This window comes from Cynocephalus volans, chromosome 2 (assembly GCF_027409185.1).
Source record: "Cynocephalus volans isolate mCynVol1 chromosome 2, mCynVol1.pri, whole genome shotgun sequence".
Classification (NCBI taxonomy): Eukaryota; Metazoa; Chordata; class Mammalia; order Dermoptera; family Cynocephalidae; genus Cynocephalus; species Cynocephalus volans.
In genome coordinates, this window is record NC_084461.1 from 217,297,544 (window position 1) to 217,315,344 (window position 17,801).

Genomic DNA, 17,801 nt, shown 5'->3' on the forward strand with positions numbered 1-17,801 from the left:
GAATGGGAGAAAATGTCTGCAAACTATGCATCTGACAAGGGATTAATATGCAGAATATACAAGAAACTCAAACAAATAACCTGATTAAAAAACAGGGCAAAGGAGCTGAATTGGCATTTCTCAAAGGAAGATATACAAATGGCCAACAGACACGTGAAAAAATGCTCAACATCAATCAGCATCTGGGAAATGCAAATCAAACCACGTTGAGATACCATCTCACCCCAGTTAGACTGACCATTATCAAAAAGACAGAGAATAACAAATACTGGTGAGGATATGGAGAAAGGGGAACTCTTCTACACTGTTGGTGGGACTGTAAATTGGTGCAGCCACTATGGAAAACAGTATGGAGTTTCCTCAGACAACTACAGATAGAACTGCCACACGATCCAGCAATCCCACTGCTGGGTATGTACCCAAAGGAATAGAAATCATCATGTTGAAAGGATACCTGCACTTACATGATTATCACAGCTCTATTTACAATAGTTAAGAGTTGGAACCAACCTATATGTCCACCGACAGAGAAGTGGATTGTACACATGGGGAAGATGAAGCTGTAAGAAGTCACAGAGCCATAACCACAGAGAACCAAATCCAAGCAAACAAAAACAAAAGCCATGCTTTTCTCTTCTCATGGAAGTCCATACAGCCTTTGAAAAAACTATGAAAACTCCAGGTCAAATTGTAAATGACATGATGCTAAATAAAAAAATTTTTTAAAAAAGCAAAATTCTGTGTCTATCCTACTGGCATTATGTAAAGCACAGATGTACCTATTGAGAAAGTCTCAAGAGAATGCACAAAGCAACAAGTAACCATATCTGACTGCAGGCATCCAGTGATTCCTCCACTTTTAAAACTTGCAATATGCTACTTATTTTTTAAGTGTGCATATAAAATACATTCTAAAGGTACAAGCTGTACTTTTTAAATACATCTACAAAATTGATTTATGACAAAAATTAGTTCTGCATCACAAGCACGTGACTCAGCCTCTTGGGATATATTTTCCTGTTCTTAGTGTGTGGACATTCCAGAAACAGCAGATTTGAGCTTTTCCAGGCTAGGATGACCCAGTAGCACAGGCACGGGCTGTGCTTGTTACAACACTGACACCCCGTGGCAAAACCAGCTGCACACAGATTCAGGGCAGCCTTTGCAAGTTCTTTGTCATTTACTTGAGACCTCTGCCTGCCAAGTAGACATTCAGGCTCTTTGCTAAGCATGGGACTTGGGGCAGCTAAAATTATGGCATTTACTCTACAGTACAGTTTTTAATAACTTTTTTTTCCAAATGTGCTGTTTTACTGGTGGTTATGCCTGTACATTCCTGGGCTCCTAAATGTCTAACCACAGTATGACAAATGTGCTAATTACCCTGATTTGATCATCACACATGGCATACATGTATTGAAATATAGCCCTGTATGCCATAAGTATATATAATCAGTACGTGTCGATTTAAAAAAATAAAAAGGAAGAAAAAATTTTCCATAAAAAATTAATAAATAAAATCATTCACTGAAAGACTTTAACTTAATGGTAGCAAGCAATGCAATGGTATATGATGTAGCTCATGTTACTAAACTTTAGTTGACCAAATTTATAGAATTTAGATTTTTTTTAAAACCAAGAAGCTGGGCCCATAAAAAGTCAGTTACTTCCAGCAGTTCATTCAACAAAGAAAGACCTTCTAAGACTTGCCCAATGTCTCACAGTTAATAACAGAATCAGGATTAGAACTTGGATCTCTTTACCCTACATCAGAGTATTTCCACCTCATAAGACCGATATATGACATGGTATATGTATATACACTTTTTCCTTTTTCTTTTTTGCACTTCCTGTGCTGAATTCAAAATAACTCAGGAACCTTATTCTGTCAATGTGCATAGTTTATATGACTTAGGAAATAGAGACCTGAGCTATTCCATACCTTATCATTAATCACTGACTGACTATCACTAATCAGCATCTATGACAGACCACGTGACGCTCATGCATCTAGGGTGCAGGTGTGTGGGATGCGGTAACTGTGCTATGATCTACTCTCTGCTTTAACAGTTCCAAAGGCTGAGTGTGAGGAAATTAATACTGACCACGCCTCCACTTGGCCAGTCTCGTATAAGTGTTCATGCAGGAATATTCCCCTTCCTGGATACAAGAAGTGAGAGTTTCCTGAAAAATGTAAAATTCCAGAAAAATGACTTGAAGTTATCTGAAAGGTGAATATATTTACTGATTCAAACACCTTTCGATTAAGAAAATGAAGATGTATCTTGGAATAGAGTAAACTTCAGTTTTCATGAAATTAACTTTTCCACGGAAGATTGGGTTACTTTGACCATCTACATTAGAATACATTTTTTGTAATGCAAATCTATTCTCAGAGAGTCCTCAGGTCATAGATATGATAACCACTTAAATTTTCTCAAGAAAAAATAATAAAGAACAATATCTACAAACTTTCTAATCGAGCTGCAATCAAGTTTACTGACCATTTCAGAAAGCTTCCTATGGGTGTTAGGTGAGCTGTAATATTGCTGATCTTTACAATGATCCTGCAGGATGGATACTGTTTTAACAGACGAGGAAAGTGGACAGACAGGTTCCCCCGCTGGGCTGGAATTGAAAGCTGAGCTTTCACACCACAGTGGGCGTGTACCTGCACTCAGCCTCCACCAGGCTAACCCTCTGTGCTCCTCAAAGAGATTTCACTGACTTGAGGCTGAATCAAAAAGTTTCCCTGTTTGCAAAAAGGCACAGAACCAGCCCAACAGCAGGAGGAGCACCAGGGAAGTAAATATTAATCACTGCAACCCTGATTTCTTGAAAATTAATACTCAAGCTCTTTATGGGACCTACGGAAGGAAGAAATTCACGAGGAGATGGAGCTGGGTTATATTTTATCACTGGATATACACAAAAGGAGTGCTTTTCTCAGTCCGCACAGTGCAACTGAGGGAAGGAGGACCTGCTAAAACCCTCAAAATAGAGGACATTCGAAGCCACAAACACAGGTCTGATTCAAGCCCCCTGATGCTTTCCCATCCTACCATCTGGGAAGATTAAGGAAGCACTGGCATCAAAACTGGCAGACTAGAAGTCAACGGTTTGGGAGAAATTTATAAAAACAATAGCAGAATGCTCTTAAGAAATGTCATATTACCAACATGCTTGATGGAAGAGAGGGTCCTATAAAACATAAATAAATGAATTTCAACAAATGTGACCAACCCCTTCACCTCTGGAAGTTGGAAATTTTCTGTGTCTATATAAGGAAGATAAGATGAAATGATATAACTAAGCCCAGTGACCGGAAGACACAGAACTGAGCAGCAGCTACGGTCATTATCATTAGCCGTCATCGTTTTATTAAGAGCTCTCCTGCCCTAGGGCTTGAAACGCAGTAAATTCTTATTTTCAAGCCAATAATTAACTTCTCACATTGAAGCTTCATTTATTGACTTTGATTTACAGTAAAAACCACCCTTATTTTTTTATTTTTAATTAATTAATTTATTTTTAAATTTATTTTAATTTTATTTTACTTCTCAAAATACATTGTACTTGATTTTCATGCCCCTTTACCCATTCCTCTCCATCCCCTCCATCGTATCTGTGGACTTGGCTTAAATAGTTCAAGGAATTTTGTGGTTATTCTCTCTTCTTCCCCCCACCCTTTATTTGTTTGTGTTTATTTATTTATTAATTTTTAGCTCCCACAAATAAGTGAGAACATGTGGTATTTCTTTCTGTACCTGACTTGTTTCACTTAATATAATTTTCTCTAAGTCCATCCATGTTGTTGCAAATGGTAGTATTTTGTTCTTTTTTATAGCAAAGTAGTATTCCATTATGTAGATGTACCACAGTTTCCTTATTCACTCATCAGATGATGGACATTTGGGCTGGTTCCAGGTCTTGGCTATTGTAAATAGAGCTGCAGTAAACACTGGAGTACAGGTATCCCTTTGGCATGATGATTTCCATTCCTCTAGGTATATTCCCAGCAGTGGGATCACTGGGTCATATGGTAGATCTATCTGTAATTGTTTGAGGAACCTCCATACCATTTTCCATAACGGCTGCACCATTTTGCAGCCCTACCAACAGTGGATAAGAGTTCCTTTTTCTCTGCAACCTCTTCAGCACTTATCATTCTCAGTCTTTTGGATATTAGCCATCCTGATTGGAGTGAAATGGTATCTCAGTGTGGTTTTGATTTGCATTTCCTGGATGCTGAGTGAGAATGAGCACTTTTTCATGTGTCTATTCACCATTTGCATATCTTCCTTTGAGAAATGTCTGTTCAGCTCCTTTGCCCATTTTTTAATTGGGTTATTTGTTTTTTGTTGTAAAGTTGTTTGAGTTCCTTGTATATTCTGGATATTAATCCTTTGTCAGATGTATATTTAGCAAATATTTTCTCCCACTCTGTTGGTTGTTTTCTTACTCTGTTGATTGTTTCTTTTGCTGTGCAGAAGCTTTTTAGTTTGATATAATCCCATTTGTTTATTATACCCTTAGCTGCCTGTGCTTTCTGGGTCCTATTCATAAATTCTGTACCCACTCTTATTTCCTGGAGTGTTTCCCCTATGTTGTCTTTAAGGAGTTTTATTGTTTCAGGGTGTATATTTAATTCTTTAATCCATTTTGAGTTGATTTTGGTATATGGTGAAAGATATGGGTCTAGTTTCATTCTCCTACATATGATTATCCAGTTTTCCCAGCACCATTTGTTGAAAAGGCAGTCTCTTCCTCAGTATGTAGATTTGCTGCCTTTGTCAAAGATCAGATGGCTGTAGGCATATGGGTTAATTTCTGGGTTCTCTATTCTGTTCCATTGATCTGTGTGTCTGTTTTTATGCCAGTACCATGCTATTTTGGTTATTATAACTTTGTAATATAGTTTAAAGTCAGGTAGTGTTATGCCACCAGCTTTATTTTTTTTGCTCAGGATTGCTTTGGCTATGCGTGGTCTTTTCTTGTTCCATATAAATGTCTGGATAGCTTTTTCCATCTCCGAGAAAAATGTCATTGGAATTTTGATGGGGATTGCATTGAATTTGTAGATCACTTTGGGTAATATGGACATTTTCACAATGTTACTTCTTCCAATCCAAGAGCATGGGATATCTTTCCATCTTCTTGTGTCCTCTTTAATTTCTCTCAACAGTGGTTTGTAGTTCTCTTCATAGAGATTTTTCACATCCTTGGTCAGCTTTATTCCTAAATATTTTATTTTTGGGGGTGACTATTGTAAATGGGCTAGCTTTCTTGATTTCTTTTTCTGCATGTTCACTGGTGGAATACAGAAATGCTACTGATTTTTCTGTGTTGGTTTTGTACCCTGCAACTTTGCTGAAATCATTTATCAACTCTAAGAGTTTTTTTATAGAAGCTTTTGGTTGTTCAATATATAGGATCGTATCATCTGCAAAAAGGGACAGCTTGACTTCATCCTTTCTGATCTGGATGCCCTTTATTTCCTTCTCTTCTCTGATTGCTCTGGCTAGTACTTCCAACACTATGTTGAATAGGAGTGGTGAGAGCAGGCATCCTTGTCTATGTCCTCCATTCAGGATGATATTGGCAGTGGGCTTATCATATGTGGCTTTAATTATGTTGAGATACTTTCCATCTATGCCTAACTTGTAGAGTCTTTATCATGAAAGGATGTTGAATTTTGTCAAATGCATTTTCAGCATCAATAGAGATGATCATGTGGTTTTTGTCTTTGCTTTTATTAATGTGGTGTATCACATTTATTGATTTGTATATGTTGAACCAACCTTACATCCCTGGGATGAATCCCACTTGATCATGGTGTATGATTTTCTGTATGTGTTGCTGTATTCTGTTAGCTAGTATTTTATTGAGGATTTTTGCATCTATATTCATCAAGGATATTGGCCTGTAGTTTTCTATTTTTGTTGCATCTTTGTCTGGTTTTGGTATCAGGGTGATATTTGTCTCATAGAATGAGTTTGGGAGAATGGCCTCTGTTTCAATCTTTTGGAACGGTTTGTAGAGAATTGGTATCAATTCCTCTTTGAAGATTTAGTAGAACTCTGCAGTGAAACTGTCCGGCCCTGGGCTTTTCTTTGTTGGGAGCCTTTTGATAACAGCTTCAATCTCTTTTATTGCTATTGGTCTGTTCAGATTTTCTATATCTTCTTGGCTCAGTTTTGGTAATTTGTATGCATCCAGAAATTTATCCATTTCCTCCAGATTTTCAAATTTGTTGCATATAGATGTTTATAGTAGTCTCTAATGATTCTTTGTATTTCTGAGGTGTCAGTTGTAATATCACCTTTTTCATTTCTAATTTTTGTTATTTGAGTCTTATCTCTTTTCTTAGTCTTGCTAAAAGTTTGTCAATTTTATTAATATTTTCTAAGAACCAACTTTTTGTTTCATTGATCTTTTGTATTGTTTTTCTTGTTTCTATTTCATTTAGTTCTGCTTTGATCTTAATTATTTCTTTCTGTCTACTAACTTTAGGTTTGGATTGTTCTTATTTTTCTAGATCTTTAAGATGAACTGTTAGGTTATTTATTTGCCATCTTTCCAGTCTTCTGAAGTAAGCATTTAATGCAATAAATTTCTCCCTTAAAATTGCTTTTGCAGTATCCCACAGGTTTATGTATGATGTGTCATTATTTTCATTAGTTTCAAGAAATTTTTTGATTTCCTGTTTAATTTCTTCTTCGACCCACATGTCATTAAGTAGAATGTTGTTTAATTTCCATGAGTTCCTATAGTTTTCAGAGTTTTGTTTATTATTGATTTCTAATTTTAATCCATTGTGAATCAGAAAAAAATACATGGAATAATTCCAATTTTTTTGAATTTTTTAAGACTTGCTTTATGACCTAACAGGTGGTCTATCCTGGAGAATGTTCCATGTGCTGATGAGAAGAATGAATATTCTGAGGTTGTTGGGTGGAATGTTCTGTAGATATCTGCCAAATCCAATTGGTCTAAAGTATTGTTTAGATCTTGTGTTTCTCTGTTGGTTTTTTGCCTAGATGATCTGTCCAATGGTAAGAGTGGGGTGTTCAGGTCCCCCACTATCATGGTGTTAGTTTCTTTCTCTTTTTAGATCTAATAGCGTTTGCTTTGTAAATCTGGCTGCTCCAACATTAGGTGCATATATATTTATGATTGTTATGTCTTCTTGATGGATAGATCCTTCTATCATTATATATTGGCCATCTTTATCTCTTTTAATGGTTTTTGCTTTAAAGTCTATTTTATCTGATATAAGAATAGCAACTCCAGCTCATTTTTCATTTCTACTTGCATGATACATCTGTTTCCATCCTTTCACTCTTAGTCTATGTGTGTCTTTGCAGGTCAAGTGAGTCTCTTGGAGACAGCATATTGTTGGGTCCATCTTTTTAATCCAGTCAGTCAGTCTGTGTCCTTTGAATGGGGAATTTAGTCCCTTTACATTCGGAGTTATTATCGAATGGTGTTGATTTACCTCTAGCATTACACTGAGTTTTGTTTAGATGGCTTAAGTATCTTTTATTCCTTTCTTTCAAATTTTCTGTTTGTCTTCTGTATTTGTTGGTTTCTTGGGGTGATAAATAAAATATTTTTTTTCTCTTTTGTTAGCATATTTGTTTTGCCAGTAGGTATTGTTCTTTCTTGTGTATTCATGGTAGTGATGGTTGTTTTTGTGGTATCAAACCCAGTACTTCCTTGAGAATTTCTTGTAGGGCTGGTTATGTGGTAGTGAACTCTTGCAGTTTTTGTTTGTCTGAGAAATATACTATTTGTCCTTGATTTTGGAAGGATAGCTTTGCTGGGTAAAGTATTCTCGGCTAGCAATTTTTATCCTTTAGTGTTTTGAATATATCATCCCATTCTTTTCTGGCTTTTAGAGTTTCTGATGAAAAGTCTGATGTTATTCTGATTGGGGCTCCCTTATAAGTGACTTGCCACTTCTCTCTTGCAGCTTTTAAGATTCTCTCTTTGTCTTTGATTTTTGTCAGTTTGATTATCACATGTCTTGGAGAGGACCTTTTTGGGTTGAATGTGTTTGGGGATCTTTGGGCTTCCTGAATCTGGGGATCTGTGACTTTCCCTATACCTGGGAAGTTTTCTGCTATTATCTCATTGAGTATGTTTTCAATGCCATTTCCTTTTTCCTCCCCTCTGGAATACCCATGATTCAGACATTTGAGTGCTTAAGGTTGTCATTTGTCTCTCTTAAATTTTCTTCAATATTTTAATCCTTTTTTCTTTTTTCTGGTCTGCCTGTAATAATTCAAACAGCCTGTCTTTGAGGTCAGAAATTCTTTCTTCTGCAGTCTGCTGGTTAAACTCTCTGTTGTATTTTTTATTTCATTGAGTGAATCCTTCAGCTCCCCAAGCTCAGCTACATTCTTTTTCAAGGCATTGATTTCTTTGTACATTTCTTCTTTTAGATTCTGTATGTTTTTTCTCATTTCATTGTGTTGTTTCACTGAGTTTTCTTTTATTTCATTTAGTTTCCTTAGAATAGTTACTCTAAGTTCCTTGTCTGTCATTTCAAAGACTTCCTGTTCTATAGGATCTAGCACTTGTAAGTTATTAATTTCCTTTGGTGATGATGTACTTTTTTGATTTTTCATATTTCTGGTTTCTTTCCTTTGGTGTTTTGTCATTGTGGCCTAGGGTATCACAGTTCACTAGTTTCACCCTGATGTCTGGCTTGGATCCTGAAGGGTCTACTGCTTCTGGACACAGAAACTAGCCTGGACTGGAAGTTCCACCCCACCACTTGCCTTCACCAGCTTGTCGGGTGGCGTGGGAGTCGAAAGACTCTCAAGTCACTCACCGAGATGGGACAGCCTGGGCTGAAATTCCCGCTCTGTCAGCCTTCATCAGCTTGTCCGGCTGGGGGCTTGGGAACCCATGCCTCTCAGGTTGCTCACGGAGATGAAAGGCCTGCACCAGAAGTCCTGCCCCACCAGCATTCACCAGCTTGTTTGACTCAGTCTTAAAGTCCTGGAGCCTCTCAGGCCACTCACGGAGATGGGATGACCTCCACCTCTAATTTTTAAAAGTGGAAAAACATATATCCTAGAGAACACCCCATATGAGTACATAACAATCTTCTTCCTTCTCTTTCAGAGCTTTATGATATTCAGTCATGTGGTAATATACCATCGTTTAATCTACTAATTCCCTACTGATGGGCATGTGGGCTGCCTTCATCTCTTGCTGTTACAAATGATGCTGCAATAAACAGTCTTGCACATGAATCATTTTATAATTTTGCCAGTGAGTAATTAGGACAGATTTCTAAAAGTAGTATTTCTGGGTCAAAGAGTAAATGCATGTATAATTTGGCTGGATATTAATGAATTTACCACTATAAATGCTATAGGATCTTGCATTCCACTGAGCAACATATGTAAGAGCCCCGTGGCTTAGCCAACAGGGTATATTGACAAACTTTTGGATTGCTGCCAATCTAATAGGTAATAAATGGAAGTTCAATGTGATTTTTAATTTATATTTCTCATTATAAAGTGATCATTTTTTTTCATTTACTTATGTACCAGTTATATGTATTTCTCTCTGAACCTTTTATTTATACCTCCTCCAAGTCAGGTTGTCAATATCTTCTTTGTTTCTAAAAACCTCCTCTCATCAGTCATTTAAATTTTTATCTTGCTTATCCTTCCTCCCCTTTCCTTCCTTCTTTTGTTCCTTCCTTTCTTGCTTTCTTTCCTTTCTTTTTTTATTCTGTTGCTCAAGAGGGTTTTTTGTTTGTTTTTCCTGAAGTGACAATTTATCAACATTTTTCCTTACCACATCTGGACTTTGAGTCACAGTTAGGAAAGTATATCCCCATTCTCAGTTTGTAGATAAATACACTCATGTTTTCTGCTGGTTAGTACTCGCATGGTTTCAATTTGTATGTTTAGATTTCTGATCCATTTGATTTCTTTCCTAGTGTATACTGTGAAAACATACAATTTTATGCTTTTCTTTATGGCTATTCAATGATCCTAATTCCACTTATTAATAAGTTTATTTTCCTCCACTGATTTGATGTGTATGCATACCATATTTCTGTATGCAAGTGGTTCTAAGATTTTCTATTCGGTTTCATTGGGCTACCTAACCATTTTAATTATAGAGGCTTTAAAACCTATTTTTAAAAAACTAGTAAGGTCATCCCTTATGCTTTTCGGGGATTCCCTGGTTATTCTTGCTTGTTTATTTTTATAAGCAAACTTATAATCAGTTTACAACTTTAGCTCTAAAATAAAACCCGATTGACATAACAATGTTGAATCTTCCTAGGAACGTGGCAAGCCTTTGCACTTGTGCAACTGTACTTCTGTGTGTGCTTGTAGGATTCCATGATTTTCCTCATAATTCCTATAAATTTTTGCCTAGGTCCTATCTGTCTATCTACCTATCTACCTACCTACCTATGTCACACATGTGTTCTTTTGTTCCATTAGTGAGAAAAAGCAAAAAAAACAACTCGCACAAATTTACACTACCACTCACTCCTCTAGAAAAAGTTACTGTACCTGGTTCATTGTAATAGCCAAAAAAGCGTAAGATGCTGAGCCCGTCAATGTAATTACATAGGTTCCCTACTGAAACAAAAATTGAAACTTATAGAGTACATGAGATATTAAAAGACATTCCTAAGTGCTTGTGACCAAAATTGAGACTGATGAAGCTTTACACACTAATGAGTCATTGGACATTTCAAATCATTCTGGGTTGATTTAAATCTCTTTCATAGCAAAGAAGACAGTATTGCCAGTGTGATTATAAAAGGTAAAGACTTGAAAAAATTTCAACTGAAGCAGAGATTTTCTTAAGAATAATCACATAATTGTATTCAAGCTTCTTTGGGTTCACATGGAAATGGTCATAGCATCTGTATGGGCAGCAGCTCAGTGCCTGGGCTCCGGAGCAGCTTTAGTTCCTGAATGACACATTAAATCCTTCTTAAATTGGAAACATTTTTATTCACCAAGATTTGGTTGCAATAAAAGTTGAGATTTGATCTTCACTGCACAATAAAATATGGTCATTAAAAGGGGAAAATGGCACTAAGTACATAGCATTAAATTCACATTTTATTTATTTATTTATTTTTTGTCGTTTTCGTGACCGGCACTCAGCCAGTGAGTGCACCGGTCATTCCTATATAGGATCCGAACCCGCGGCGGGAGCGTCGCCACGCTCCCAGCGCTGCACTCTACCGAGTGCGCCACGGGCTCTGCCCTAAATTCACATTTTTAAAGTGATATGTGAGGAACTGATAACATCTCAACACAGCTGCTGTTAGATTCAGAAGTAAGACAATTGTCATGTGACACATATTAACTCATTTACCGCTTAGGTTAAACAATATAATTAGACTTTCTTTAATCAAAAGTAAGTTTGATTTGACTTTTTGGTTGGACAATAAGGGCTCATTTTGCCAGTTAGTTCATATGGTAGACATTTTCCATAAACTGAATGAGCTAAATGTATAAACCCAAGATCTTGACAAAAATAGATTTAAGGTTTGGGATAGGATTAAAAAAATTCACTTAGAAAACCTGTTTTGGCATAAATTAGTGAAAATTAACAATATTACAATTTCCTCGACCCTTACTGATGATATGTGAGACTTACAAAGTGCCTATGAACAAAACGGCGATGAATATAATTATCATTTGCTAAGTCTTGGTACAACATTTTTTTCTTATACCTCCCAGAAGTCAATAACTCCAGTAAGATTAACAAATCCCTTTGCAAGTCAGATGGCTTCCAAATTTTTGCTATTGACAAATGTGAAAGATAACCTAATCAGGAACAGGTAAAAGATCATTCAAAACAATTTCTGATGATAGATCAGTATGTGATTTTTGGCAGGTTATCCAGAAGGACTTCAAAGAATTGAAAGGCACTGATTATATAAGGACTTTTCCATTGTTATGTACTATTTATGTAAAATGTTTCCTGGAGGCATACATCAGTAAAAATGAAGAGGCACAGAATTAATGTTGAATCTTTTCTAGTTTTATCAATAAATCATGTTCATCAATGAATATATGGAATAAATTTTTAAAAATTACCTTTAATCTTATCAAGAAATGTCTTTTCAAGAAAAATTTATTTTTCCTGCTTAACAATTATATATCTACAAGTATAATATATTAATTAACATTGACTTGATTATACTGCAATTGTTATAAGAACTCATTCCCCAGAAATATTTTCCTATATTAAGATTTATGATCACATGAAATAAAAACATATAACTTAGATATTTTTCTTTCATATCACATTTTATTTCAAGTCTTTATAAAAAATTTTCAAGCATAAAATATACACTGAATAGAATAAAATTCTACATGGGGACTGGCACAGAAATATGAAATCAAAAAAAAGAACAATGATGCAAAATTTGTTACATTTTTTTCTTATATTACATTCTTTTTCTTGATTTCTCATTCTGTGCTGGTCCCCATGTAAAATTCTTTTCTACTCAGTATATATTTATGCTTGAAAGATGTCATGAAATACATTCTTTCAATATATTTAAAATTATGAAGAAACTATTTACATGCCAACTATGAGATGTGAGAGCATAGGCATTTTAAAAACATTCTTTCCAGGGCTCCACAAGCAAAGTGTAGTCACAGAGCTTAGCAACTGGTAGCTCCAGGGCTAGAAAACAGGTCTTTATGGCTCCCAAACCTCAGGCTACACCTGATAGTGTATGAAAATAATTTTAGAAAGTGTAAATTCAATTAATTCAGTGGAGGATTCTCCTGTACTGACTGGTACAGAGAAAAGTAAAAACTAAAATATTCTACATCTTCCAAATGTAGCATGGGCAACTGTAAAAGAAGCCAAAGCATCTTTGTGAATCATCTAGGCTACCAAAAACAACCATACAAACAAAACTAACTGATATGGATTGAATTGTGTTCCCCAAGTTTTAAGTCATTAAAGCTTAATTCCCAGTGTAACTGTTGAGAGTAGGAAATCTTTTTAGGGTAATTGAAAGGTGGGGCTCTGAAAGGTGATAAGATTGTAGGACCAAGCCTAGTGAATGGATTAATAATGGTGGTCACGGGCGTGGTTCTGAGAGCTTTAAAAGCAGAGCAACGTGAGAGTCTCTGTCTGCTTCCACCATCTCACAATGTGATACCCAGTGTCGCTGAAGCCATCACCAAGGAAGGCCTTCACCAGATGTGTTCCCTGGACTTGGGACTTCCCAGCCTCAGAAAGTATAAGCAATAAATTTTGTTTTCTTTATAAATCACCCAGTTTCGGTACTTACGTCATAAGCAAGAGAAATGGACTAATAAACTAAGCCACCCTGTAATTTCATTAGCTGGAAGGTTGTGCAAAGCAGAGAGACATTCTGCCCAATTAGCAGAAGCGCTGCTGGGCTGTTAGTACTCACGTTCAACCCCCTTCCCAACGATGCTGACTTCAAGGTGTCCTCGTCACTCTCCATGCCCGACAGCCCGAGCTGCTCAGTCTGGAACATAGCATGCACACCATCATGTCCAGGAGAAAGTGAGTTCAGAAAAAAAGTCATCCTTAGCAATCACTAAGGGAAGACATGCCAGCATGGTCACACTTTAAGTCAGCAGAATCGTTATTAAATAGCTGTAACCCATGCCATTTCCCTTGGCTTATGAACTTGAAAGCCATTTTAAAACGGCCCCTAATCAAAGTGCTGCTTAATTTAAAAATCACAACTTTGAAATCCACACTCGTGCAAAGAAGTTTGCTTTCTTCTTTTTCTGAAAAGCATCTCTTTAGCTTAGAAAAGGCACAATTTTAATACAATAGAGGGCCTGAGCTGATGTAGTTAGCTCAGCAATTAATTATAGTAATTAATTAGGCTTTGAAGATGTCTAAGTTTTAACTACTGCATAGGTAATTAGTTGAGTGTACACAGAAATTATTCACGAAATATACCACTCCCTATTCATAAAAGAAAAATGATAATATACCACCGACCACAGAATCACCTGGGTGTAATTGAAAAACTCAATTTCTGTGCTTCAACCTGGCCTCCCAAATGAGAATGTCTGGGGACATGACCCAAAAATCCAATTGTTTAACTAGGTCATAAGGTGATTCTTAGGTATCTTTGAAAACTACTGTGTTAGGAAAATAAATAATGTCAAAATGGTACAAAACTATCATGTTTCAAAAACAACAAAACACGAAAATTTCAAAACAAAGACATCTGCCCTCATTTACTTCAATCAAAATTATATATTTCAGTATATTCTCTGTTAAGATTTTATACACATACCCACATATTTACAACACACACATATGCACATATTTTTCCTTTAAGGAGATATAGTAAAGAGTCAGTTAAGTTTTAAATGCCTTGATAATTCTCCATTCTTAGTCTCTGTTCACTGAAACATTTGCAAACTGTATGGCATCACAGGATTTTAGAAATCATTTTAAAAATTATTCATTCCATTTTATTACTGAAGAAATTAAAACCCACTCTTGTTAAGCACTGTACAATGTAAATAGGTGATTAACACAGCAAGAACTTTGAAAAGACCGGCCTGGGTTCAGATTCTGGCATTTATAAATTCCAGCATTTACTAGTGTTATGGTTAGCTCAGAGTTGCTCAGCCTTAGTTTCTTCGCCTGTAAAATGGAGCTAATACCTCTCTTGCCAGGTGTCTAGAAAGATTAAATGAGGTTGTGTTTAACTCAGTTTCTCAAATAATGAAAGCAGAGAAACAAGGAGTTAAGAAGTTCCTGCAGAAAAAAACCAATGGCAAATAATCCAACAAAGATAAGATTGAATAAGGGACCTCCAGGCAATATATAATAGAATAAATGAGAAGGAAAATGATCAATGAAAGACAGGTATATAAGAAACAAAAGCGACTCTAGCAAGTCCAGGACAGACAAAAGACAGGGTCTGACAAAAAGAAATGTCTCTCACAATCAGCAAGCCAGACGTGACCACTGGTGGCATTTTCCCTGAGATATCCTTGCTGCCTTATTTTTGCTTAAAACAAAAGCATTTCTAGATGTTCTCCTTGCTTTGATGGCAGTTTCACCTCTCAAAAGGAGGAAGGCACAGCAGAACAACTGCTGAGGTCACGCTGGAGGAGCAAGGAATGTCGCTGTTACTGTGACCTGGTATTGTGTGGGCGCTGGGGAACTCGGTCCCAGAAAACTCACCGTGAAAATTCCAGGAACAACCACAACAAAAGCAACATTCACAGCATGATGAAAAGTAAAAACTCAAAGTTCTGATTCTGTCATTTCGAGTAATCTTGACAGGAAAAGAAGGAGGTCAGGACAGGAGGAGGAAAAGGAGGGGGAGGGAGGGGAGGCAAGAGGGGAGTGGGAGGGGGACGAGAGGGCACAAAAGATGTTACACAGTGAGACACACTGAGCACAGATCTTCAAAGAACACACAGAAACGGGAAAGGGCATGTGGAATCAGTAATAAACATGAGAATCACAAAACCATGATCAAAGCATCAGGAGACGTGAAGAGAAACTGAGCTCAGGTCTGTAAAAACTCATAAAGACAGAAAGTCTCTGCTCCTGCAGCCCCCAGCTCCACAGGGCCTTCCCTTTCCAGGCTGGCTTTGCAGTCAGACAGTCCTGGTCTAAGCTTGAGACCGTGAGCAAGTTACTCTAGTTTTCTGAGCTCCAGTGTCCTCAACAGCATATCTGGGGTGAATCAGGATCCCAACGCTGCATGCTCCTGAGGGTCAGGAATGAGGTGGCCCAGCCTCGGGCACGGATGCACAGATCTGTGCTATGGTGCTGAGAAAGTTCCTAAGCAAACGTGAGCCCCCATTTCCTCTTGCCTCTGCTAAAACTACACAGATGGAGAAGAATTCCCAATTGAACTAGGGGAACGAAAGCCTAACGTTCATAGGAATGGGTTTATCTTTTTCAGTCTCATTTTTTAGTAAGGAAAAAATATTAGATATTAGCAAAATATAACTATGAAGCAAATACAATAGGGATAATAAGCATTTTCTTTTCTTGGTAGTTAGAAGGCATTTATGGTTTTGAGAATCCAATAACATTATAAAAATATCCATTTTTACTCTTTGTTCTATGACGTTAAATTACTCTATAACATTGTATCCAAAATACGACTGTAAGATTTATTTAATAAAGGCCAAAAAGATTAATATAATTAAGTTATCATGTGATATATTCCTAGAGCATATTGAGAGGATCAAAGAACACCTAAAATTTAAGCAAATGCACAAGTTCGACAACTGGTACTCTTCTCTACGAAGTGGCCTTAAGTGTAGCTCCTTGAGCTTTTTTTTTTTTTTTTTTTTTTGTCTTTTTTTTTTTTTTTTTGTGACCGGCCATACCGCGCTCAGCCAGTGAGCACACCAGCCATCCTTATATAGGATCCGAACCCGCGGCGGGAGCGTCGCTGTGCTCCCAGTGCCGCACTCTCCCATGTGCGCCACGGGGCCGGCCCTTGAGCTTTCATTTGTTATACAAGTTTTGAAGCTGCAGTTCATTTATAGAGATAGTGACTATTTTATTTATACTTAACTATAGCATGCATTCACTCATTCATCGACCCAAAGGATATTTACTGAGTTTCAAACACATGCCAGGTTCTGTGTATGTACCAGACAGAAGAAGGGCACATGGCCCTGGCCTTCAGGAGCCCAAAGGCTTCATATAATCCTGGTGAATAAAACACCATCACACCAAGTTTGTGCTTTAGGAATCAAGTGTGGACGTGCAAACTCAGTCATTTCAGTGCATGTTGATAAGCTCCCTTTTGCCTGAAGAAATTAATATTCCTAAATATAATTATTTAGAAAAATTCCAAGATAGGTGGAGTATAATATCTCAACAAACTATTATTACTTGATGCAAAACCATATGTGTATTTAATCCATTACCTTACTATTGCTTCTTTTCTTAACTTTGAAAAATCCCAGAATTTTTTTCTTCTCTTTATCTGTCTCATCATCGCCAAGTGATGATTTTCTAAAAGTGTCTGGGGAAAAAAAAAAAAAAAGTAATGTTATTTTTATTTTTCAGCATTTTAAACAAGAGATTAAATACTTCACCTTAAAAATCTTAATAATGAATCTTCTCATCTTAAACTCTTAGTTGTTATAAGAGAGGAAAACCATCAACTATTGAATTCAAATCTTTTTGAGCCACCCCAAAGCCTTCAGGCTCATTTAGGAAGTCACTGAAAGTTCTTACAGTCTTTCAGGGATTGTGGCTGCATTTTCTCTGGGTGTGGTTGTGTACTTTAGGAGAATGAAACAACAAATAAATCAATGAACATTATAGGACAAGACAGCACTGTCCAATAGGAAGCTAAAGAGAACCACATATGTAATTCTACATTCTCTAGTAGCCCCATTCAAAAGAACCAAGTGAAATTAACTTATTAATAACTTTTTTTTTTTTTTCTTTTTTTTCGTGACCGGCACTCAGCCAGTGAGTGCACTGGCCAGTCCTATATAGGATCCGAACCCGCGGTGGGAGCGTCGCTGCGCTCCCAGCGCCGCACTCTCCCGAGTGCGCCACGGGCTCGGCCCTTATTAATAACTTTTTAAATCCAATATGTCCCAAATATTATCATTCCACTGTGTAATTGATATAAAAGTTATTGAAGAGGTATTTTACATTCATTTTGGCTCTAAGTCTTCAGGATCCAGTGTGCACCTATGGCATATAGCCCATCTTGGCTTGGACTGGCCACGTGCAAGTGCCCAGGAGCCAGGTGTGACCTGCAGCTCCGATGTCCGAATCCGATGGCA

At 36.9% G+C, this 17,801-nt stretch overlaps 1 protein-coding gene across 4 annotated transcripts in view; it reads right to left on the reverse strand.

The window, feature by feature from the left end:
• Positions 1 to 17,801, reverse strand: part of COBL (cordon-bleu WH2 repeat protein) — a 295,923-nt gene that overhangs the window by 164,859 nt on the left and 113,263 nt on the right. For all 4 annotated transcript variants that reach the window (XM_063088248.1, XM_063088250.1, XM_063088249.1 and 1 more), the window contains one exon: positions 16,926 to 17,023. In XM_063088248.1, the coding sequence (XP_062944318.1) occupies positions 16,926 to 17,023 (98 nt within the window). The remainder of the gene's footprint in view (positions 1 to 16,925; positions 17,024 to 17,801) is intronic.